The sequence below is a fragment of the Diaporthe citri genome, assembly GCF_014595645.1.
Source record: "Diaporthe citri strain NFHF-8-4 chromosome Unknown scaffold_4, whole genome shotgun sequence".
In the NCBI taxonomy this organism is placed as follows: Eukaryota; Fungi; Ascomycota; class Sordariomycetes; order Diaporthales; family Diaporthaceae; genus Diaporthe; species Diaporthe citri.
In genome coordinates, this window is record NW_025064849.1 from 4,075,432 (window position 1) to 4,100,198 (window position 24,767).

At 40.0% G+C, this 24,767-nt stretch overlaps 8 protein-coding genes across 8 annotated transcripts; all 8 read right to left on the reverse strand.

Annotated features, from left to right (window-relative positions):
* Positions 1-384: 384 nt before the first annotated feature.
* Positions 385-1,239, reverse strand: INS49_010273 (uncharacterized protein; the record flags this gene model as incomplete). The annotated part of the gene is made up of 2 exons (XM_043170999.1): positions 385-447; positions 535-1,239. The coding sequence occupies 2 exons, from the start codon at positions 1,237-1,239 to the stop codon at positions 385-387; spliced, it is 768 nt and encodes a 255-aa protein (XP_043025564.1).
* A 4,446-nt stretch (positions 1,240-5,685) lies between these two features.
* INS49_010274 (uncharacterized protein) lies at positions 5,686-6,264 on the reverse strand (the record flags this gene model as incomplete). The annotated part of the gene is made up of 1 exon (XM_043171000.1): positions 5,686-6,264. One exon carries the CDS (start codon positions 6,262-6,264, stop codon positions 5,686-5,688), a length of 579 nt encoding a protein of 192 aa, XP_043025565.1.
* A 72-nt stretch (positions 6,265-6,336) lies between these two features.
* On the reverse strand, positions 6,337-8,013 carry INS49_010275 (uncharacterized protein; the record flags this gene model as incomplete). Its single annotated transcript, XM_043171001.1, has 2 exons — positions 6,337-7,512; positions 7,579-8,013. The coding sequence occupies 2 exons, from the start codon at positions 8,011-8,013 to the stop codon at positions 6,337-6,339; spliced, it is 1,611 nt and encodes a 536-aa protein (XP_043025566.1).
* A 432-nt stretch (positions 8,014-8,445) lies between these two features.
* On the reverse strand, positions 8,446-10,165 carry INS49_010276 (uncharacterized protein; the record flags this gene model as incomplete). Its single annotated transcript, XM_043171002.1, has 2 exons — positions 8,446-9,974; positions 10,030-10,165. 2 exons carry the CDS (start codon positions 10,163-10,165, stop codon positions 8,446-8,448), a joined length of 1,665 nt encoding a protein of 554 aa, XP_043025567.1.
* Positions 10,166-17,241: 7,076 nt separating this feature from the next.
* On the reverse strand, positions 17,242-18,290 carry INS49_010277 (uncharacterized protein; the record flags this gene model as incomplete). Its single annotated transcript, XM_043171003.1, has 2 exons — positions 17,242-18,176; positions 18,239-18,290. The coding sequence occupies 2 exons, from the start codon at positions 18,288-18,290 to the stop codon at positions 17,242-17,244; spliced, it is 987 nt and encodes a 328-aa protein (XP_043025568.1).
* Positions 18,291-18,954: 664 nt separating this feature from the next.
* INS49_010278 (uncharacterized protein) lies at positions 18,955-20,259 on the reverse strand (the record flags this gene model as incomplete). The annotated part of the gene is made up of 1 exon (XM_043171004.1): positions 18,955-20,259. The coding sequence occupies one exon, from the start codon at positions 20,257-20,259 to the stop codon at positions 18,955-18,957; it is 1,305 nt and encodes a 434-aa protein (XP_043025569.1).
* Positions 20,260-20,546: 287 nt separating this feature from the next.
* On the reverse strand, positions 20,547-22,491 carry INS49_010279 (uncharacterized protein; the record flags this gene model as incomplete). Its single annotated transcript, XM_043171005.1, has 3 exons — positions 20,547-21,801; positions 21,856-22,255; positions 22,314-22,491. 3 exons carry the CDS (start codon positions 22,489-22,491, stop codon positions 20,547-20,549), a joined length of 1,833 nt encoding a protein of 610 aa, XP_043025570.1.
* Positions 22,492-22,826: 335 nt separating this feature from the next.
* INS49_010280 (uncharacterized protein) lies at positions 22,827-23,826 on the reverse strand (the record flags this gene model as incomplete). The annotated part of the gene is made up of 2 exons (XM_043171006.1): positions 22,827-23,587; positions 23,658-23,826. The coding sequence occupies 2 exons, from the start codon at positions 23,824-23,826 to the stop codon at positions 22,827-22,829; spliced, it is 930 nt and encodes a 309-aa protein (XP_043025571.1).
* Between the last annotated feature and the right edge of the window lie 941 nt (positions 23,827-24,767).

A 24,767-nucleotide genomic window follows, 5' to 3' on the forward strand; every position in this document is an offset into this window, starting at 1 on the left:
GTCTCGTTACAAGTCAACTGCATATCCCCTGTGAGTGGACGTTGACACGGAAATCCACTGACACTCGTTTTTCTGGCTGGAGGGAGAGCGGGAGCTGACGTGAACGGGGCAGGGGTACATTCTGACGGATCTCCTTGAGGGCGCACCGCAGTTTATCTTGGACAAGTGGACGAGTATGGTGCCTGCGGCCCGAATGGCACTGCCCGAGGAGCTCAAGGGCTCTTATGTGTACCTGGCATCTGATGCTAGTAGTTACATGACAGGTCAGTTACGAATTCTGGTGTGAGATTGATGTGGCGATCACTGACAAGTCACTAGGAGCCAACCTTGTCGTTGACGGTGGTTACACGTTGCCCTGATGCGAGCACTAGAATTATCATTATACTATTCTACTTCGAAACTTCGAAACTCAATACTCCTAGGCCCAATGCCCTCCTGCAGGCGTACCTGAATACAGTTGTACCGGTGTTTGTTGTATGAACACCCTCTCTGTGTGGGCCGACTGCCTTTATCGCTGTGCCCAAGCTTGCCAACAAGGACAAAGCAGAACCAGCCCGGCTCCCCACTCTCGGGGTAAGTCTCAAACCGTTCTCTATACGTTGGGGCTTGGGCCATCTTGACCACGTGTGGGAGGAGGTCTTTGAGGGAGAAGTTCCCGACCTCTGAGTCCTCGTACGCGATACTCGGTTCTATGGACCTGAGGAAACCGTGTCCCTCGTCGTCCTGTGTGGACTCTAGGTCCAGCAGCTGTTGCCACTCGGAAGGCTCTGTGGCCTGTGGCCGGTAGAAGGATGCCGCCCCTGTGGTGGATGGCGTGAGAAGTGGCAGGCTGCGACGGTCTGAACGCTGCTGGTGGCCGTGAACAGCACCCTCCAGCCCCTTGATCTCCCGGGCGTGCTTGGCCTCGAGAGCTTCGACAGCCTTGTCTTGTTCGGCCTTGAGTCGCTGGATCTCCTTTTGATGCTCGGCGTTCAACTGGTCAATCTCACTCTTGTGCCGGCCCTCTTCAACGTTATACTTGGTTCGGAAGTGAGCCATGGACTTGTTCTTCTCCTTCTCGCCCTGGAGGTCTCTCTCCAGGGCCTGCACCTGAACGTCTGCGGCAGATAGTTCCGAGGTCTTGTTCTGTACCTGTCTCTGAAGCTTGGTCATCTCGTCGCGGAGGGTCTCGATCTCCTTTGTCCGTTCAGACAGCTCACGTTCTGCCTTACGGGCTGTTTCCTGCCCGGCTCGCTCCATGGCTGATTTCTGCTGCAGCAGGGCTGACACCTGCTTCTCTGCGGATGATACCTGCTACTCCAGCTTGGTGATAGCCTCATCCCTGGCCGCCACGTCCTTGGTCAGTTCACTGATGTGGGCTCGTGCGAGCCTGAGGTCTTTCTCAACAGCCTCGGACGCCTCCAGCCTGGAAGAGAGCTCGCCCTCCAGCTTTTTGACTGTTTCCGTGCTCTCCCACAGGATTTCTCTCGTGGAATTCATAGATTCCCCTGAGATGTTCAATGTTATACTTATTATAAAGCTAATCTTATTAAAGTTATAAAGGTTATTATTAATAATTTAATACTTAGCTATTATATTATGAAATAGCTTAAATTAGTTTTTAATAATTTTTAAATCTTTATAAAAAGCTTTTTAATAATTATAAGGATAATTAAACTTAATTTTTATGTTAAATTATAAATTTATAAAATATTAAGCTTAATGCTTATTAATAATTTAATATATTTTATAATATTAATAATAAGTTAATTATATTTTTTATATTAAAAAGTTATAATAAAAATCTTTAAGCATTTTATTTAATAATATATTAAATAAATATTTATTTTTTAATTTAATTAAGTTTATACTTATTAATATATAATTTTTTATAAGAGCTTTTTTAATTTATTTTACAATATAATATAGTTTTAAAAATATAAAAAGTTTATATAACCTTAATGTTAGGGCCGTGGGGCTGATCATGTGCAGGGGCCCTCTGGGCCCGTCTGGTTGGCTTATCTTATCAGCCCAACTGGCCTTTAAAACCACTTTAATTTGCCCTTTTGGCAATTCTTCCTTTTCCTTTCTTTTTTCTTAGGCAAACCTAGTTGTAAATCAACCATTCTTCACTATTACATTATGCCCTTGTTGCCATTTAAACGTAAGAACTGTCTTACTTAATAATTTTTAAAGGTTTTATATAATTTTTTAAGGCTTTTAAATTACTTAAATAATTAAAAGAATTTTATTTTTTTAATAAAAAGTATATAATATAATGTTAATTTTTAATATAATAAATATTTAAATAAATAAATTAAAATAAAATTAATATAAAAAATTAATATTAAAAAAGAATTATTTTATATAAACTTTAATAACTTTTAATTATATTATATTTATAATAATTACTTTAAATTAATTAAATTAATTAAAAATAAAGAATTTAATATAATTAACATTAATTAAAATTAATTTTTATTAAATTTTTTATATTAAATAAATATTATAATAAATTTTATAAATTATATATATTAATATATTATTATAATTAAACTAGGTTAAATAAGGAAAAAAGAAAAAAATAAGTTAATTAAAACTTATAAAATTTATTAAAAAAAAGCGAAAACCTGTTACGGTTTGGGCTTTGCCCATTGTAATTAGTTAGTGGGCTTTGGCCCTATAAGAATAAGCTTCGGCGTGAATGCAGATGGGAAGTAAACCTTCTCCTTTGCACTTTAAATATAAACCCCATTTAAATACCTTACGGCAAATAACTTAAGGCTAGCTTATAATATATATTTAAAGTCCTCTTGCATTATAAACCTATAATATAACTATATAAAACTTAATATAGCAAAACTTAAAAAGAATAATAACAGCCTATTAAGCTCTTCTTTATTTAAAAAAATTCTTATCTTAAGAATACTTAGCAACTTAGCTAATAAAGATAAGGGCTAAGTTTATAATAAATAAAAAGACAATTAATATTAAAAGGGCTTAATTCTTTTATATATTTAATTAGCTAAGAACTTTTTATAATTACTTTTTACCCTATATTAATTTTATAAAGATATTTAAGGGGTAGCTAAAAAGCTTTTTAAAGAAGGTTTACTTTATGCTTAAGAACCCTTTTAAGCAAAGGTATACTAAGCTTAGCTTAATTGCATTATAGCAGCATTATAAGGAAGGGATAATAAAATTTCTTGCTTAATTTAATTAATTAGCTTATATAGCAAAGACTTAAAGTTTATTATGGTTTAAGCTTTGCTTATTATAATTAGTTAATAAGCTTTAGCTTTATAAAAATAGGCTTTAATATAAATATAAATAGAGAGCAAACCTTTTTCTTTATACTTTAAATATAAACCCTATTTAAATACTTTATAATAAATAACTTAAAGTTAGCCCATAATATATATTTAAAGTCTTTTTATATTATAAACTTATAATGTAACTATATAAAATCCAGTATAATAAGATTTAAAAAGAATAATGATAGTTTATTAAGCCCTTCCTTATTTAAAGGAACTTTTATCTTAGGAATACTTAGCAACTTAGCTAGTAGAGATAAGGGTTAAGTTTATAGTAAATAAAGAGGTAATTAATATTAAAGGGGCTTAATTTTTTTATATATTTAGTTAACTAGGAATTTTTTATAATTATTTTTTACCTTATATTAATTCTATAAAGATATTTAAGGGGCAGCTGGAAAGCTTTTTAAAAAAGGTTTGCTTTGCGCTTAAGAACCCTTTTAAGCAAAGGTATGCTAAGCTTAGCTTAATTACGCTATAGTAGCGCTATAAGGAGGGGATGGTAGAATTTCTTACTTAGTTTAATTAATTAGCTTATATGGCAAAGGCTTAAAGTTGGCTAAATAAGTATAAAATATTATTAATAGTTAATAGCTTAATTTTTATAGCAAGAGCTTAGCTTAATTATAAGGAATAGCTAAATATATTTAAGGCCTTTTACTTTGCCTTATAGTAATATAAAAATATTTTTAATGCTATAATAAGGGAAAATAATACTTAACTTTAAAATAGTAAAGCAATAAATATTAATATTATAATAATTTTAATAAATAAAGTTAAGTATTTTATATATAATTAACTTAGCTATTATAAATATAATTACCTTAATTACTATAAGAAAATAAGGATATAGCTTTTATTAATTAAGGTTAGCAAGGGAAAGGAGTTTATTTAAAGGGGCGTAAAATTTTTTTTATAAAATAAAGCTTAAAAGTAATGCTAACTTAGCGCTAACCTAAACTTAAAGCGGATTAGCTATATACTAGCTAATTTAGCCCTATAAAAATGCTTAAAATTTAGGAAATTCTTATTAATAAAGTAAATTACTTATAATTAAGCGCTAATTAATTATAAATTATATAATAAATTTGCGATTTTAAAGTTTTAAATAAAGGAGCTTATATAAAAGGCTTATATTAAAGAATTATAAAAATGCCATTAATTTAGCCATTAACTTATACTTAAATAATTATTTTTTATTAACTTACTTTAGCTAGCATATTAAATTATAAGAGCTAAGGTATATTAATTATAAATAATAAACTAAGCCTTTAATGCAATTAAAAGGCATTAAAATATAATTAAATAGCTAGGCAAAGAGCAATATTTAATTTATAATTAAATTATAATATCCTTTATTTTTTATTATATAGCTACCTTTTAAGGCCTGCTATAAAAATTTAAAAAAGGAGGATATATTATAGTTTAGGCTTTGCTCATTATAATTAATTAATAGGCTTTAGCCTTATAAAAATAGGCTTTGGCATAGGTGTAAATAGAAAGTAAACCTTTTCCTTTGTACTTTAAATATAAACCCTATTTAAACACCTTACAGCAGACGACCCAAGGCTAGCCCATAATAAAACCCTTAAATTTAAATTAAAACTTAAAATTTACCTTATATAAATTATATTTATAATAAAAGTTATAATATTTATTATTATTATCTTATTATTTTATTAAATTAAAATTTAATTTATAATTATTTATTTAATAATAATAAGTTTAAATATAAATAAAATTATAATATTTATAATTTTATATTTATTAAATAATAATTAAATATTATAATAATTTCTTTCTTATTAAATTAAATATATAAGCAATATTAATAACGTTATCTTTAATAATTTTATTATATATTTTATGTTGATAGCTAAAGTTTGGTGTGGCAGGGGAGAGCTAACTAACGCAATAGGGGGGGGGGGCTGCATTTCGCTTGAGACGAACGGCAAACCTTGTCTAATTGGTTGGTAGTGAGTAGAAGTAAGCGGACAGATTGGCAAAGGTGTTAGGAGAAAGTCTCATTCAAGAAAGGACACCGCAACCAGTTGACACAGCCCAGCGTTGGGAGCCAGCAAGTGCAACATGTCGTGGGCAAGCTTGCGTGCTCAAGACCGCCATCTTCTCCTTCTACCTGCTGGCAACTCTGTGATGGTAGAAAATTCGGATCAAAGAATACTCAAACTCCTGGACAGAACAGGAAGACGCCAGGACCTACTTACCAATAAGCGGGTATTCAATCACACAGAACATATCACTAATCAGTACATATACACATCACCAGGTCGAGAATCATCTACGCAAGACACTCGCATGTCAAGAAAACCAATACACATCAAAGACACAGGGACGAAGTTCTATTCATCTACCTGTACTTGGTGAGAAGCTGCTACGTATCCAGTGGGTTCCTCCTCGATGGGTTGGAGCCGTCTTCCCACAGCCAGTCGGCTTGGTTCAACATTAATCTCTTCACCTTTTTGTGATACTGCGGCTTCACAGTCACGGCGGTGTTGTTGTTGCCTTGCTGCTTGGACGTGTCCTGGGTTTGATCCGGGGCAGACTGTTGAGCCTCGGCCATGGTGGCAGCCGCATCGGGCTGGGGAGCCACAGCGGGCTGGGGGGCTACACCAGGCTGAGCAGCTTCCTCTTGACGTGGATTGTCTGCCGGGGTGGGGTGCTGTTGGCTGCCAGATTCCTCTTGAAGTGGCTTGTCTGCCAGGGCAGGGTGCTGTTGGCTGCCACTTACAGCTGGTGCCTCGCCAAAGACTTGTTTTAGGGCATCCTCCAGGCCCAGGTCTGTCGGGACGATGGGGAACACGAACGATGTGGCGTGCCCGACACGAGCCTCGCGGTATGGGGCGGATGTCAGGAACCGACGAGGCTCCTGCTCCTTCTCTTGCTCCTGCTGCAGGTCCTTCCCTGGATCGGAGTCCTCCACGACAACGCGGGAACTGCCTCTTGGCTGCATGGGTGACACCGTCCCGTTGTCGAACCGCCTGCGCTTGCTTGACCGGGAGCTGAGCTCTTCCGGCCGTGTCTCTTATGGTCTCTTCACGGGGGAACCTGCATTGTTCCCGTCCGACTGGCTCATCAAGTTGTGTTCCGATTCGCCCAGTTCGATCTCACCAAGATCTTGGACACCAGCGTCATCCTGCATGAGGTCGTCGTCCATGTCAACACCCCCAGTGGTCGCGGCACCCTCCGCAGCTCCTGCGGATCCATCCTTGGCCTGCGAGCTCGACACGCTCCTCACAGGGATGTTGATGAAGAAATCTACCTTTTGGCCTGTTGATTTCTTTTGAGCGCGGCTTGGCCGTGGTCTTTTGGGTGACGGGGGCGTGAATCTGAACTCTTCACTATCTCCGTCGTTGGATGTGAGGACCACTGGGGTGCTGATCTTCTTCTTGGCCTTCTGACGAGTACTTCGCCTGGGGGCTTGTTTCTCCTCAGCGGCCTCGGCCTCCTCCTCGACCTCCTCGGTCTCCTCAGCCTCCTCGGCCTCGTCCTTGGAGACCTGAGCCTCAGCCTTTGCGATCTCTCCATCAGAGAGGCTGGAATCAGCATTTGACGCAAGGCCAGCACCTTGCTCGCTGTCCGCGGCGCCTTGGGCTCCACCCGACTGAGATGGAGCCGAAGGGCCACGAATTTCCGGCACGCCCGACTTCTCAGCACGCCTCGCCTCGCGCCTGTGAGCCAGCAGGGCTGCCTTGGTCGCTTCTATGACCTGTGGTTTCATCGGGATGTCGGTAGGGTTTCGGGTGTATAGGACCGTCATTGCCAGGGCGGTCGGGTCCGGGAACACGGGGAATCCGAACATCCTGACGTTGACTATTGCGCCCAGGAGGTTGTTGAGGTCAGTGGCGTTGACCCTGTAGAGGTCCAAGTCGCCAAAGTCTTGGCTGTCCACCTCCTGCTCCACGGGAGACTTCTTCTTTGGCGCTTGCTCCTCGATTCGTTGGAGGAACTGGTTCCAGAGAGGGTCTTGGAATCCCTGAGTGGGGTGCCTCTCCTTGTATATGCCCAAGGCCATACGCCGTAGCATTCTGGGACTCTTTGTTCCATCCTGGGACCGCTCAACCACCGCCTTCAGGATGCTGAGGAATGGGTCATCGCTGCCGCACCCACTCAGCCGCCATCTGCGACGGTCCTTTGTGCGACAGATCACTGTCCACTGGATTGCCAGTGCCAGCTTGCCAGGGTCCCCCTTGAATACTGGCTAAACGATCATGGCTGAGAGCTTCTGGCAGAAGGGAGCAGCCCAGAACCTGTTCTTGGATGTTACGTGGTCGCTGTGGAACCTGAGATAGGTCTTTGGCCCGACTATGTCTGTGGCTAGGCAGCCCATAAACTTATAGGCCGTCTTCCAAACCGAGTTCACGTAGTCCTGATAGGTACAGCGGTGCTGGAACTGGGCATCTCTCTCTGCCTCTTGTTTGAGGTTCTCTTCGTCTTGCTCGGTCCACGCGTCGTCAAAGGTCGGCCGTGGGATCAGGGACGTGAACTTCGCGATCATGTCTGTCTGTTTTGCTTGAGGGTCATCGTGTTTCGCGTAATCGTCAACGCTGTTCTGGATTGGTTCCTCGATGACTGTGGGGAGAACCTCATTAGTTCTCTCTATGACCGCATCAATGTGGTCTTGTTTCTTCTCCGCAGCGGTGCGCTTCTTCGCGTCTCCCTTGCTGCTTTTGACGCCACGCGCGGTGCGATTCGTAGGCATTGTGATTGTGGGGTGTTTGTAATATTCTTGTGTGTAGTGAGATGAGTAGTTGTTTTGTGCTTGTGTTGTTGTTGTTGTGCTGCTGCTGTTGCTGCTGCGGGTGTTGCGGGTTGGCTGGTGGGCTGCCTCGAGCTTCGTCGCGATTGTTGCAGTTTTGGGGGGAGATGCAACGTCTTGGTGGGAGCTCAGCCGCCCATCACTAATGCAAGTGGTGAATGAGATCAATTGCTTATCAACTAGATACAGACATTCCCTTCTCTGCAATGCGACTTTACACTTACTCCTATCTGCACTTTCCCGCCAGCCTTCAGGCCATCTATGCCTTCAGCCAGGACTGCCTAACGCTCAAACATGCTGTCGTCGCACAAAACAACGTTGTTGATGAACAGTCATATCGATCTTCCATGTACCCAAGACAGCGAGCTCCCCACCTCAGTCGACCTTGTCAACCTCCAGGAGGGGCTCGTCCGTCTCGAAATCCGCCTTCATAATCTCAACAGCAAACCCAGCGAGGTCCTCAATCGGCTGTAGGATCTGCTCCTTGAAGTACTTGGTACCGGCCTCGTCCCTGCTCCCGGCCCAGCCCCGCAGCAGCGCGGCCTCCTTCTCGCGGCCGGGCAGGCTCGCGATGTCCTGCAGCATGCTCCTCGCCAGGTCGAGGATCTCCCACTCCTCCGTCTGTGCCACGGGCCCGTACTTCTCCACCATGAGCGCCAGCGCCTCGCACATTGCCACCTGGTCAGCCTGCAGCAGGCACACCATCACCCTCTGGTCCGTGACCTCGGTGAGTGCCTCCATCGCCGACGGCGGTGCCGTGTTGGTCAGAGTCTTGGCGATCACCATGAGGCCCTTGAGCCGCCGCTCCTTGAAGGGGGCCGGATACTTGTAGGGCGCGCAGTTGAGCGCCGCGAAGCACGCCACCGAGAGCGCGTGCGCGTAGCTCCCTATCTCCGTGTAGTACATGATGGCGTGCTCGACCGTCAGCCCCAGCGGCTCCTGCGCCCACATGCCGGCCTGGATGAGAGGCTGACACTGCCTCCACTGGTGTTTGAGCACCATGAGCCTCTCCTCGGTTGTTGTGGGGCCACGTGACCTCTCGGGGGTCTGGCAGGCGACGTAGATCTCATCGATGCTGTCCTTGAGCTCTTGGAGCTCCTTTTTAGACGTCGGAGGGCTGATCGCGGGCTTTCGGAGTTTCTGCACGTTCGGGACCAGGCTGAAGGAGTTGAGGGGAATGACGGGTGATTGCTGGCAGACATCGTACACGGTCAGGTCGTCTTTGCACCGCGGGCAAGTGCACTCAAAGTGGTACAGCGCCAGGCCGAGTTGTCGGAAGAGCTTTGGTTTTGTGAAGTCGATGTACGAGATGTTGATCTCGTCGCCCTCCTTGATCGGCAGCTCGGCCTTGAGGCATGCTTTCCGCTTGAGGAAGTTGACGTTGGCGTTGGGCACGCAAGAGTGGTTCACCATGGCCAAGGTTGGATGCAAGAATATGCCCGCCTGGCCGGTGTCCACGTCGGTTCGGTCGAACGAGTTCGTCTGGATCTTGCACAGAATATCTCGCGCGAGGTGGAGCTGCTCGTCCTCCTCCTTCCTGCCAGCATACGTCATGCCACCATAAGCCTGGAGACTGATATCATTCCAGATGTCCTCCCTGGCCTTGAATTTGTCCAGGTTGCCTTCCAGCCTCCCAAAGGCGTTTCTCAAGTCCAGATCGTCATCCCACCGGAGTAAGACCTGGAGGAGAGCACGGACAGGGGTGGGCAGCCAATCCTGATCGACTGACTCCTTGACCTTACGGAAGCTCTTGCACTCCTGCTTGTGGATGAAGCTCCAGTGCTTCTTCTGGCATTCTCCGCCACAGTACGAGACTGCCTTGCACGCAGTACAGGCTTTTGTGGGCACGTTGTGTGCGAGACAGTTGCTGCAGACCGTCTTAGCGGAGGGGCCATTGGGGAGTGCTGAGACGTGTGAGCAGCTGCTGTGGGAAGTGCGGGATGCGGGAGCCGGTCTCACCTAGAATCGGGTCTGTGAACGTTGTGATTAGATCCCCGGGCGCAAATGACTTGGTAGCGTAAAGGCTACGACCAGTAGTCCCAGAGCCTTTGCTCCCGCGGACCTCCACGTTCGGGTGTGATGAGACAGATGCCATGTTCAGAGCTTTGATTCCCTCATAGCATGCTCATAGCATGGAAGTGAACGGAATTTAGTCGATGCTTTGAAGCAACTTGGAGAATGGGAGACGGAGATACTGTCTGTCTCAAACGAAATGCAGCCCCCCCTGTCGCTTTGACTCGCGCTCCCCCCTCTGCCTCCAAAATCTCAAATTTTAAACTTAATTATAATTCACCATATCTGTATTAAAAAATGAAATACTTTAATATAAAATATATATTTATAATTCTTATGAATTAAAATAAGTTATACTATTTTTATAATATTAAATATACTTTTATATAATATAATATTTTAATATATATTATTTATTATAATTTAAGCTTTATATAGGAATAATACATATAGGCATTACGTACAGCGTGCCCATGCAGTGGGTGCGCTGCAAGCAATGCATAAATTTAAAAGTGCAAGGTTTAAACTAGTCTTATTAATAGCAGCTGCTAGCTAATGCCAGCTGGCTGCTAGCTAGCGGTTATATGCCTTATATATAAACTATTATAGCTAGCTTATAATTAAATAAGGGAAGGTTATAACTTTATTACAACTTACCTTTTATATTATAATTAAATTAATTATATACTTTATTTATTTATTATTAATTATATAAAAGTTAAATAAATATTAATTAATGCTTATTTAATAAATATAAATAATTAAATATTAAAGAAATAAATTTTATTTTTTAAAAGCTTATTTATTTATAATAATTTTATTAAGAAATTATATATTAATAATAATATTATAAGTTATTAAAAAGCTTAACTAAGCATTAAAAATTAATTTATAATAATAATATTTAATTTTTAATTATATTTATTAATATAAATTATTAATAATAATAATTATAATAAGCCTTAATTAAAAAGCTTTTTTTAATATATTTTTAAATAATTATAACTTTTCTTAATTATTAAAAGCTTTTTTATAATACTTTTAATTATTAATTAAATTAATAATAAACTTTATTTAATTTTATTTAATTTATAATAAATGCTTAACTTTTAAGTAAAATTAATTAATTTATAATAAATGCTTAACTTTTAATTATATTACCTTTATATCCTTAATATTAAACTTATTTAAAGCTATAAAAATTAAATTACTTAATAATTTAATTTAAATAAGCTGGCGCAATTATTTTATTATAGCATTCTTAATAAATAATAGTTATAACTAGTTATCTTAGCTAATAACTTAGCTTATTACTATTTATGCTAAGGTTATAAATTTAATTCTTATTATATATAAGTTTTAAGCGTTATTAAAATAATATAATGAAAAGTATATTGCATTTATAATGCAAAAATTAAAGTTTAACTTTTACTTAATAATTATTTAATATTATTAATAAGAAAATATAAATAATAAGCTGTGTTTAAGGCGCGGCAATGCTAAATTAATAATACTTAAAACGCCTTATTATAGCTTATATAAATATAAGTTACTTTGTTAAACTTACTTAAAGCTATAAAGATTAAATTACTTAATAGTTTAATTTAAATAAGCTGGCGCAATTATTTTATTATAGCATTTTTAATAAATAATAGCTATAATAATTATCTTAATTAATAGCTTAGCTTATTGCTATTTACGCTAAGGTTATAAGTTTAATTTTCATTATATATAAGTTTTAAGCATTGCTAAAATAATATAATAAAAAGCATATTATATTTATAATATAAAAACTAAGGTTTAATTCTTACTTAATAATTATTTAGCATTATTAATAAAAGAATATAAATAATAAGCTATATTTAAAGCATAGCAGCATTAAGTTAATAATACTTAAAATGCCTTATTATAACTTATATAAATATAAGTTACTTTATTTATTAATGGCATTTATTAAACTTACTTAAAGTTATAAAGATTAAATTACTTAATAATTTAATTTAAATAAGCTAGCGCAATTATTTTATTATAATATTTTTAATATAATATATATTTAAAGTTTTTTTATATTATAAATTTATAATATAATTATATAAAATTTAATATAATAAAATTTAAAAAGAATAATAATAATTTATTAAGCTTTTTTTTATTTTAAAAAATTTTTATTTTAAAAATATTTAATAATTTAATTAATAAAAATAAAGATTAAGTTTATAATAAATAAAAAAATAATTAATATTAAAAAAACTTAATTTTTTTATATATTTAATTAATTAAAAACTTTTTATAATTAATTTTTATTTTATATTAATTTTATAAAAATATTTAAAAAATAATTAAAAAACTTTTTAAAAAAGATTTATTTTATATTTAAAAACTTTTTTAAATAAAAATATATTAAGCTTAATTTAATTATATTATAATAATATTATAAAAAAATAATAAAATTTTTTATTTAATTTAATTAATTAATTTATATAATAAAAATTTAAAATTAATTAAATAAATATAAAATATTATTAATAATTAATAATTTAATTTTTATAATAAAAGCTTAATTTAATTATAAAAAATAATTAAATATATTTAAAGCTTTTTATTTTATTTTATAATAATATAAAAATATTTTTAATATTATAATAAAAAAAATAATATTTAACTTTAAAATAATAAAATAATAAATATTAATATTATAATAATTTTAATAAATAAAGTTAAATATTTTATATATAATTAACTTAATTATTATAAATATAATTATTTAAATTATTATAAAAAAATAAAAATATAACTTTTATTAATTAAAATTAATAAAAAAAAATTTATTTAAAAAAATATAATTTTTTTTATAAAATAAAGCTTAAAAATATTATTAATTTAATATTAATTTAAGTTTAAAATAAATTAATTATATATTAAATAATTTAATATTATAAAAATATTTAAAATTTAAAATTATTTATTAATAAAGTAAATTATTTATAATTAAATATTAATTAATTATAAATTATATAATAAATTTATAATTTTAAGATTTTAAATAAAAAAGCTTATATAAAAAGCTTATATTAAAAAATTATAAAAATATTATTAATTTAACTATTAACTTATATTTAAATAATTATTTTTTATTAACTTGCTTTAATTAATATATTAAATTATAAGGGTTAATAATGAGTGTAAAGGTATGAAATTTAATGCCCCTGTAAATTCCAGGGGAATACACGGGGAATCTACCTATATATACATACACATAGTGAATTCATGGCGAATTCACCATGAATTCACCATGAATACTAACATTCACGGTGAATTTACCGTGAAAGTACTGTGAATTCATAATTCCCCGTGAATTCACGGTAAATTCACCTAAAATCCATCATTGCCCATTCATATTACATTAATTAAAGTATGTTAATTATAAATAATAAGTTAAACGTTTAATATAATTAAAAGGCGTTAAAGTATAATTAAATAATTAAGTAAAAAATAATATTTAATTTATAATTAAATTATAATATTTTTTATTTTTTTATTATATAATTATTTTTTAAGATTTATTATAAAGATTTTAAAAAAAATATATTATAATTTAAGATTTATTTATTATAATTAATTAATAAGCTTTAACTTTATAAAAATAAGTTTTAATATAAATATAAATAAAAAATTTTTTTTTTATATTTTAAATATAAATTTTATTTAAATATTTTATAATAAATAATTTAAAGTTAATTTATATAAAAAAAGTTATAAAATAATAATTAATTAATTAAAATATAATATTTAAATATTTTAAAGTTTTAAAATATTAATAATTAAATAATTTAATTAAGTAATTTAAATAATTTAAATATTTAAAATATTTAAATATATATTATATTTAAATATTTATATTTAAATATTTATATTTAAATATTTATATTTAATTTTTTAAAATAATAATTATAAATATTTAATTTTTTATAATTTTTTAAAAAATAAAAATATTTATATTAATTAAGTAATTTAATTAATTAAATAATAATTTTAAAAAAAATATAATTTTAATATATATATATATATATATAAAAATTATTAATATAAAAATAATATATAAATTTAAAAATATAAAATTTAAATTAATTTTATATTAATAATAATTATTAATTAATAATTATATATTTTATATATAAATTATTATAATTAATTTATAATTAAATAAAAAAAATTATAACTTTATTATAATTTATTTTTTATATTATAATTAATTTAAATATAATTAATTTATTATTAATTAATATATATTAATTTAATTAATATTTTACTTATTATAATTAATTAATAAGCTTTAACTTTATAAAAATAAGCTTTAATATAAATATAAATAAAAAAAAATAAACTTTTTTTATATTTTAAATATAAACTTTATTTAAATATTTTTAATTTTAAAAATATAAAATAAACTTATAATATATATTTAAAGTTTTTATATTATAAATTTATAATATAATTATATAAAATTTAATATAATAAAATTTAAAAAAAAATAATAATAATTTATTAAATTTTTTTTATTTTAAAAAACTTTTATTTTAAAAATATTTAATAATTTAATTAATAAAAATAAAAATTAAATTTATAATAAATAAAAAAATAATTAATATTAAAATAATTTAATTTTTTATATATTTAATTAATTAAAAACTTTTTATAATTAATTTTTATTTTATATTAATTTTATAAAAATATTTAAAAAATAATTAAAAAACTTTTTAAAAAAAGTTTATTTTATATTTAAAAACTTTTTTAAATAAAAATATATTAAGTTAAACTTATTTATATTATAATAATATTATAAAAAAATAATAAAAACTTTTTTTTATTTAATTTAATTAATTAATTTATATAATAAAAGCTTAAAGTTAATTAAATAAATATAAAATATTATTAATAATTAATAATATAAAAATAAATATATATAAATATATATATATAATATATTTATATAATAAATATATTATAAATAATATATATAAATATTATATATAATATATTTATATAATAAATATATTATAAATAATATATAAATTTAAAAATATAAGGTTTAAATTAATTTTATTAATAATAATTATTAATTAATAATTATATATTTTATATATAAATTATTATAATTAATTTATAATTAAATAAAAAAAATTATAACTTTATTATAATTTATTTTTTATATTATAATTAAATTAATTATATATTTTATTTATTTATTATTAATTATATAAAAGTTAAATTAATATAATATAATATTATAAAAATATATTTAATTTTAAAAAAAAACTTTATTAAAAAAGTAAATTATTAATATATTAAATATTAATTAATTATAAAATACATAATAATTTTAATATTTTAAAATTTTAAATAAAAAAATATATATAAATAAATTTATATTAAAAGATTATAAAAAATATTATTAATTTAATAATTAACTTATATTTAAATAATTATTTTTATTATTTAATATATTAAATTATAAAATAAATTAAGCTTATAATATATTTAAAAAGCATTAAAATATAAATAAATAATTAAATAAAAAGTAATATTTAATTTATAATTAAATTATAATATTTTTTTTTTTTAATTAAATAATTATTCTTTTTAATTTATTATAAAGATTTAAAAAAATATATTATAATTTAAGCTTTATTTATTATAATTAATTAATAAGCTTTAACTTTATAAAAATAAGCTTTAATATAAATATAAATAAAAAATAAATTTTTTTCTTTATATTTTAAATATAAAATAAGCTTATAATATTATTTATTTATTAAAAATTATATAAATAATTAATATTTATATTTATTATTATTTATATATTAATATATTATATAATATATTAAAAGTAATTAATAAAATAATATTTAAAATTAATATTTAAAATTTAAAATTTATTAAAATTTTTATATTTATATTTTATATTTTTTAATATATAAATATATATAAAAATCTTTATTATAAATAAAAAAAAATATTTTATTTATTTATTTTAAGTTATAAAGATTATATATATATATATATATATATATATTATAATTATTAAGTATATTATAATAGGTATATTAAAAATAGCGTAAATAGGGAGATTTTAAGATTTTGGAGGGGAGAAGGGAGCGCGAGTTAAAATGACAGGGGGGGGCTGCATTTCGTTTGAGACAGACAGTAGACCACTGAGAGCACAGGCTGTAAAGGATCCTGGGAGCCACTGTCTTAGGTAAGCCAAACTGGTGGGGATAAAAATGTCTTCTCTGTCGAGCAGCAGTTCTCGTCAGCACATATGCAGCCTAGATTCTTCAACATCGGCGCCCGTCCTTATGGGGATAGCGTTTGATACATTCTGCGAGCATTCACGTTGAAAATCCCGGTGCAAGACTGACTAGGCTCCGCTCAGAGCGCCCCTCGTAGCTCGGGACAGTTTCCGCTCCGCTCAACAAACACCAATGTGAGTTACAATTTCACGTTTTTGTCATCAAGGCTCAGGTTATCTGTCAATAGGATGAAAAGTAATTCTGCAATTCTCGAAGATTCATCTTTCGCTGTAGAAAAATATCACATCCCATCTCGGTGGGCTCTGAAGACACGACCTGCATGCTGCCTATACACGATCTTCATCCAGAAGCAGTTGGAGATGTGGTTCCATTTGCTAACTACAGCTGGCAGGGGTTCAGGGCTTTGACAAGTGTTCAAGACTACACATCTTTTTGTGAAATACCTATTCACGTGTCGTTCTACAACATGGGATAACCTCCCATAGGCGGCTGTCCCACAGGAAGTCACCCCGAAGGAGATTATCCCACGGGAGGGTATCCCACTGGAGGGCATTCCATGGAGACTATCCCATAGGAGACTATCCCACACGAGACTATCCCACACGAGACTATCCCACACGAGACTATCCCACAGGAGGGTAGCCCACAGGAGGGTATCCTATAGGAAGTCACCCTACAGAAGGCCATGTCACAGGTAGGTGCGTCTTTTGTAATCCTTGAGGGAGGTGGGTGTTTCGAATTAGGTTCTACCTAAACGTTCGGGATACTCGGGAGCTAGAAGCGCAAGACATCGTTTACTCCGACCCCGATCCGGCTCTCTGCCCAGTGGCTGGAGACGCGGAGATAGCTAAGTGTCAACGGGGACGTAATCGGGGTAGCGGTCGCCCTTGACCTCCATCTTCTCAAGGATACCATCGATCACGTTCATCTCCTCGTCCGTCAGGTCCACCAGCTTGGAGTTCTCGTTGACCCGCTCCACCGTCGTGGCGCCGGGGATGGGGATGATGGTGGGCATGCCGGGCCTCTTGGACAGCGTCCTGACCCAGCCCAGGGCGAACTGGCCGGGCGTGCACCCCTTCTTCTTGGCCAGCTCGTTGACCTTGTGCACCAGCGTGATGTTGTGCTCGAAGTTGCCGGCCTGGAAACGCGGCATGTGCTTCCTCATGTCGTCCTCGGGGATATCATCCGGCGACTTGATCTCGCCGGTGAGCAGGCCTCGGCCCAGGGGCGAGTAGGCCACCAGGGGGATGTTGTGCTTGGCGCAGGTGGCGGCGATGCCGTTGGAGAGGGCCTCGGTGTGGAACAGGCTGAGCTCGATCTCGACGGCGACGACCTTTGTGATCTTGATGGCGTCGAGCAGGGTCTCGTGGCGGACCTCGCTGAGCGAGATGCCGCCCAGCTTGCCCTCGTCGATGAACTTCTGCATGGCGCCGAACGTCTCCTCCATCGAGACGTTCGGGTCGCGGCGCGCGCACTCGAAGACGTCGAGCTTCTTGCGCCCGTTGAGCTGCTGGATGACGTTGCCGATGGACCTGTTGATCTCGGCCTCGGTGCCGGTGGGCTTCATCCCGCTCGGCCCGCCCGCGCCCTTGACGCTGAGGACGACCTTGTCCGCGTCCTCGGGGTACTTCTTGAAGTAGCGCTCCAGGAGGACAAGGCTGTTGTACTCCTGCGGGCCATAGAACTCCCCGCCGTTGAAGAAGTTGCAGCCGTTGTCGAGAGCCGCCTTGATGGCGGCGAAGGCCTGCTCCTCAGAACAGGGGTTTTTGCGCCATGTCAGGCCTGATCAGAGTGAGTGTCAGTATGGGGTTTCTGCAAATGTGTAGTAGGTCCGCCACGCATACCCATGAGCCCGTAGCCAATGGGGCCGACTTCTTGACCGTTGATTTGAGGCATGACTGGTCGGGACGAGATGTGAAGGTCTGTGTGTGGTGTGGAGCTTGTTTGACGAAAGACTTTGCGACTCAAGATGGACTATCACTGCCGAGTTGGTGGGACCAGAGTCGACTTCCCGGTGGCAGGTCCAATAGCTCTTTTTGTATACCCGTGAAGCTTGGAGATTATCCGCATCTATCTCCGATCGTCGCGACATGAGCGGCCATTCGGGTAGTCTAGATTGGGTGAACGGCCCAAAGCCTAAAACCTTCCCGCGCGGGTCCTGTTGATGACCTCATTACCTAGGTACTTAAGGCCGGACGCGTCCGGCGTTAAGATCACTCGGCAAGTGTATGACAACTTCTCGAGGCCTGCTTGGCTACTTCGTCAGCCACTTCGACCTAACGACACTTGAAGCTTGAAATCCAGATGAGTTGACTCGCGACTTGTGAACAATAACGCCTTCTTGTTTTCTAAACTCCGGGCTTTGCAAGACCTAGGTAGCAATGCCGCGTGGTCTTCGCGATCAAGGCCTCGGAGCACCATGACTCGAATCGTTCAACATGTTCAGTTGTCTTCTACCGTTCCAGGAAGCGTCGCGCAAGGCAGAGATGCCAATGCGCGGCCTGTCTACGTTTGGTGCAGCTATCTCCGGATTCCCTACGCGTGCACCGAAACCATCTAATCAATCAATGTCCAGAAGGTTCTCCTCGCTACCACCTGCACGGCCTGCCACAATCGCTTGACCCCGATGATCCTCCACATCCTCCCTGGCCCGGACGCGAGTGACCACCGGCATGTCGTCCCTGACCTGCTGCTGGCGCTCCGCCTGGCGCCGGATGCTGGCCGCGTTGGCGGCGACGCTCGCGTTGGTGTACAGGTTGGCGTAGTTGCCGTTGTTGTTGTTGTGAGGGCGGGGCTGCTGCTGCTGCTGCTGCCCTCCCTGGGCCCCCGTCGCAGGGGCGCCCGCGCCGCGCAGGAGGAGATGGCGCATCTCCCTGAGCTGCTTCAGCTGGCGGTTGCTCACCGCGCCGCCAGAGGTGAGCAGTGCGGACATGCGGCCCCGCACCAAACGGAGGTCCAGGGACGATGGGTGATCGGGGACGTGGTGCTGGTTGATAGGCTGGGAGGGCGGCTGCTTCTGGCCCGCTGCGTGCTGCCGGGCGGGACAAGGCTGCCCTTCTCCGTGGCCGCTGAGCGTGGCGTCCATGCTGAGCAGGCCTGGTAGCCCACCGGCGCCGCTCATCATGAGAAGGTACCAAGTTGGGAAGTCCTTCAGCCCGACCTTCTTGAGGCCGTCCACGGTCATGGGCATACGGTGCTGGTGGCGGCACTTCAGACCCCACTTGCACGACCCGTGGTGGCACCAGTGCCGGCAGATGGTGGGCTGCTCGTCTTGCTCGGTGGTCATGTGCTTCGGGGCAGCCGGTTGTTGGGGCTCGTCGCGCGTGGCTTCTGTCATGTGCGGGCGGAGGGGTTTCTCGCTGCTGTTGTGGCGTGCCTGGGTGCCCACTGCGGTGTTGGCCGTGTTGTGGCGAGAGGCGCTGAGCATGCGCTCAGCCGGTTGAGCCTGCGGCGGTGGCTTCTCGACTGGGGCAAGCTCGGTGAAGGTGGGAAGTGACTCCTCGCTGGCCATCTTTTCAATCGACTTGCTCTTGGTCTCAGCGTGAGGTGCGGTCTTCTTCTTCTTGTTCGCCTTCGCCTTGCCCTTTCCGCCGCCCGATGAATGCGAATCCGTCTTCTCGTCCGCGCTGTTGAGAATGGCCCTGATCTTCCCATGGTGCAAGCGCACCTCGAAGATGCTGTCGTCCTTGTCGACAAGTCCAAGGTTGGTCAATCCGATGGTCTGCTCCGCGTCGAGCTCGCGGGGCACGCCGGTCAGTTGCATCCAGTCTGGGAGCTGGTCGACAGCGACGAGGGGCACGATCGGTCCGGGAGTGCCGTCGTCGGTGCCAGGACGGACAATGAAATGATTTACGCTGGGGTACATGGTAGCTGTTGTTCGGCGTAGTGTGTAATAAGTGAAATCGATCTTCTGAGGAATGAAAATGAAAAGCTATGCATTCAAATCCATGAGATCCAGACCCGTTCTTTCTCCCTCATGATATAGCAGTCAACAGGAGGTCGTCGCCGTTGGCTGCTTGCCAAACGAATCTCCCAAAGCTGGGTGCCTGATCCATTTTGCACGTAAACATCCGGCAAACTGCATAAGCTCGTGTCTGTTTCCGATCTTGACAGCTCAGTGTGCTTTGCAGGCAAACCTGCAGATCTAGTTGTCTATCTTGGCTCTACTCTGATTGTAACATCTAGTCCGTCAACGCAGAAGCCGAACTGTCTAGGGGAGTCTCTGAGCTCCTCCTCCCGTTTGATCCACCGGCCAGTCTTGCTGTCCAGCCGTGTAGGTACATCCTGGGCATCCCGGGCACGATCCAAAGCCTCCCGCTCTCCGGCTACATCTTGATCTTCTTCATCACTGCTGTCACCAGCGTCATCGAAGCCCGCCACGGGGTCCCACTCGCCCGTCTCCCAGATTAGTCGGAGCTTGAGCGGTTCATGCCCAAACAGTCTGCCTGCAATACCCTTCACGGCGTAGATGTCAAACGTCTTGGGTATCTGCGCATGCTTCTCCACCGCCTTCACACCGCCTCCCTCTCCCACACCTCGCGATGACTCACGAAACCGGAAAGCAACATTGACAAGCCTCGCTTCCAGGAATGCGGGATTGACCTCCTTCCTCCGCACAACGACAGGCTCATCGTAAAGCTCGCACAGCTCCGCATACCTCCTATGCTGGGCGGTGACCGCCGCCTCAGCCTCGGGGCTGTCTGGCACGGACGCGAGCTGCCGGCCGATCCGGGACAAGTAGAACATCTCAGCGTTGGTGCGGTCCGTGGGTGTGACGGCACTGAAGTTCAGGGTCTGCAGGCAGGCCAGCCGCGCAACGGTGATCATATAGGCCTCCTCCGTCACGGTGGCCTTGGACCCTGCTGTGCCGACGGCTGAGGCTGGGGCGCTGGACTTGTCGAAACCCGGGTCTTCGTATACGGGATTGTGGGCTAGACGGAGGGAGTTCAGGCCAGGAAAGGAGTCCGGGAGGGCGTCGACGAAGGACCAGCTGCTGATCTTGTTGTATGAGATGTCGAGGTGGGTGAGCGTGTGACTGAAGACTGGTGTGTCTTTGGATGCATCGGCGGTGACGGTGGAGATATTGTTTCCCTTGAGATGCAGGTTCTTCAGCGAAGGCAATTGGCCAAGACAAGCCAGGTCGCTGAGTGCTGTGAAGTCATTGAATTCGAGATAGAGCGTAGTCAGTGTCTCCGTAGCCGTAGTGGCGCCGAAAGGTGAGAGCCGGGACAATTGGTTGGTGCTGGCGTGCAGAGTTGCCAGAGACGGGAAGCAGTGAGATATGTGGCACATGCTATCCCAGCCCAGGAGGGTCTCATCGAGCGCAAGCTCTTTCACAGATTTGAAAGCTTCCCGTGCTGATTCTACGTGAAGGCCTGCGAGCAATGATTCCTCATATCGGTTTCCACTGTTGAAGACTTAGTCCAGAGGCCCCGTTCGCACGCAGAGCCAGCCCACTTACTTGAGTCCCAGGCGGCGCAACGCTTTGAGCTGCGAGCACACATCGACGATCTCCCGGAAATCGACAACCAAGCTGCGGCTGACGTCCAGCTCGACGACCTTGGGACAGGCCTCCGAGATGGGCTGCTCGCCGGGCGCAGACGCTGAGGAGACGCGCAGGCTGTCGAGGATGACAATCTTGAGCTCGCTCAGCTGCGCCTGCTGTCTGCGGATCTTGTCGAAGCCGATCTCCTCGGCGACCTTGCCAGATATGACGATCTGCTGGCCGGACGACGCCTGCGCCTGGTCCGCGGCGGCGGCTGGGGCGTACTTTTCATGAAGGGCCTCCAGGAAGGTCCGCGGCTCATCTGCTGTCCTCGTGGGGCGGACGAAAGAGGCGGCCTTTGGGGACTTGGAGAGGCCTGCACGGTTCGTCAACACCACATCTCGGGTGCCTGCACCTGAAAGGGCATTTCTCACATGTGAAGTATCTTACGTCCTTGTGTGAGCCATCGTGTTTGCCCCTGGACGGGTCGTCCCATTCAACGCCAAGCCAGTCTCCAGCGGTGCCGCTCACCTGGCCGATGTACCGAACGGTGCAGAGGGCGCCATCGTAGGAAAGGCGCTGGCCGACTTGAAAATCAGGGCTCGCAGGCATGTTGTATCATTTTTGTTGTGGTATTCTGAGGACCGCCAAGGAGAAAAGGAACGGTGAATTGGTGTGACGATTTTCTCCTTGAGTAGTTGCCTAGGTGGTGGATTCGCAAAGGACCGCCTGTAAGCCAGGGGCTCATTGCTGAGGTGCACGGCAAATTTGCCGTGTACTTACAGCGACCTTTCGGACTGAGAGGGGCCACTACAGGGCTCAATTTACGTTCCAACACACCACCAACACAACGGCAGTACTCTACTCATTGTTCAACGGAACGCGCTCACAACATGCTTCGCTCAATTCGTACGATCTCATTGCGCATGGCCACTTTTCAGTATTATCTACAGCTTGCTCTTGGTAGACCCAACGGCCTTCACAAGGGCGCGGCCATTGCTTAGACACACCTTCTTGCCCTCAACCTTGGTCTCGAACCGGACCTCCTCCCAGCCATCCTTGATCTCCCCAGTCTTCCAGACCGAGGTCACCAGCTTATCCCCGGGCTTGACAGGGCTGGCGAACCTCGCCTGGAACTCCTTCAGGTTCTTGGGGTCGCTGCCAGCCACGTGCTTGAGCAGCCCGTGGGCGGTCGAGTTGAACGAGTACAGGCCGTGGATGATCTCGCCGCCGAAGCCCATCTTCTTGCCGGGCTCCGGGGTGGCGTGCAGGGGGTTGTAGTCGCCGTTCAGGCGGTACAGAAGCGCCGTCTGCTTGGTGGTCTGGTCCTCAAAGGTCACGTCGGGCTGCTTGCCCTTTGGCGGCGGGAAGTTGACCGTGGCAGGGCCCTTGGGCCCGCCCCAGTTGCCCTGGCCCACGAAGAAGGCGCTGCCGATGGCCCGCGAGTAGGCCTCTCCGGTAGTGGCGTCAACGAGGTCAGTCTGTGTCTCGAGGACGGAGCCGGGCCGGCCCTTGTCGTAGACGCCGATCACCTTCTGGCGGATCTCAAACTTCTTGCCTTCCGAGGAGGGCGGCAGGGGCTTGAAGAATTGCAGCAAGCGCTGGCCGTCAACGACCCTAGTGTGGTCGAAGTCGGGCACACCGGGGATCTTGACGGCCTTCTGGGCCGCGTAGAAGTCAATGACTTCCTGGGTAGCACCCTTGAATGCTGGACTGACAGTCAGTATTGTTGACGCACACCGGTCGCCCCATGGAAGGCCCGGGTGAGGCGAACTCACGCAGGATGACAGGATAGGTCGGGAACACAGCAAAGTCAGGGTGCAATTCAAAGAGGAAGTGCAGCTCATCAGCGGTGACTCCAATGCTGTTGGCGAAGAGTAGTGCGTCCCGCTTGAGCCATTCCACGGGCACAGGAGGATACTCGAAACCGACGCCGGGACCGCTCATCTTGAAGTCAATGAAAATGGTGTTGATGTTGATATGGAGTGTAAGACGAAATGCTAGAAAATGAGATCACGAGTGACGGATACAAAAGATGAACTGCTCAATGGTCAATCGAAGAGAGAGGAGAGACGCACATCTACCCTGACCCCAAGCCGAGCTGCCACGATCCCCAGAGATGCCGAGGTCCGGCGGTTTCCCCTGGCACTTCGGGTGTGGGGTTTGGCCGTTTGAGTTCCCGTTCCCCAGGATCTGATAGATAGTTTGTTGACGCGCTCAGCTCCAATCTGCTAAACCCTCAGTCACTACATGTCGACGCTTGGGCAGTATGAATCTGGAAAGGTCGGGCTCCATATGAATTCATGTCGAAACACTTGCACGCAGCTGTCGTCACTCCCGAGCCGAACCTGACAGTCACAAAATGGCCAAGCCGTTATCTACATTATTCCTCACGCCGAAGGCGCAATGTGTGTGTGGCCCATGCCGGGCTGGAAGATCAAGCGCAACCATGGCATAGTTGACATGGCCTGGCTCTTGAGCCTCAGCTCCTGCCGCGTCGCGGTACAACAGGAAAGACATTGTGTTGTGTTACGGAGAAGAAGCATCAATGTCCATCCAGCTTCGCAACTCGTTGAAGCGAATAGCACCAAACCAATTGGGGCGAACAGCACCAAATCAGTGCATGGTGTTAACTGCAGAAGTCATCTTCAGACTGACGAGGCGTCTTGATCTCTTACTTCACTACCCAGCAACGAGGTCCCTCGCGACAATTGCCACAACTTGCTTCCGCATCTAGTGCATAGGGGTTGCTTCTTTCCAGCTGCTCGGCCGATTCGGTTCCGGCTCGGCACCCCACTTCGCATGTCCCGACCCGCAGAAAAGTTTCGAGGTCATCGACGAGGCGAAGACCCATTCGACACTTCTTCGTCGCATCCAAAATCATCGTC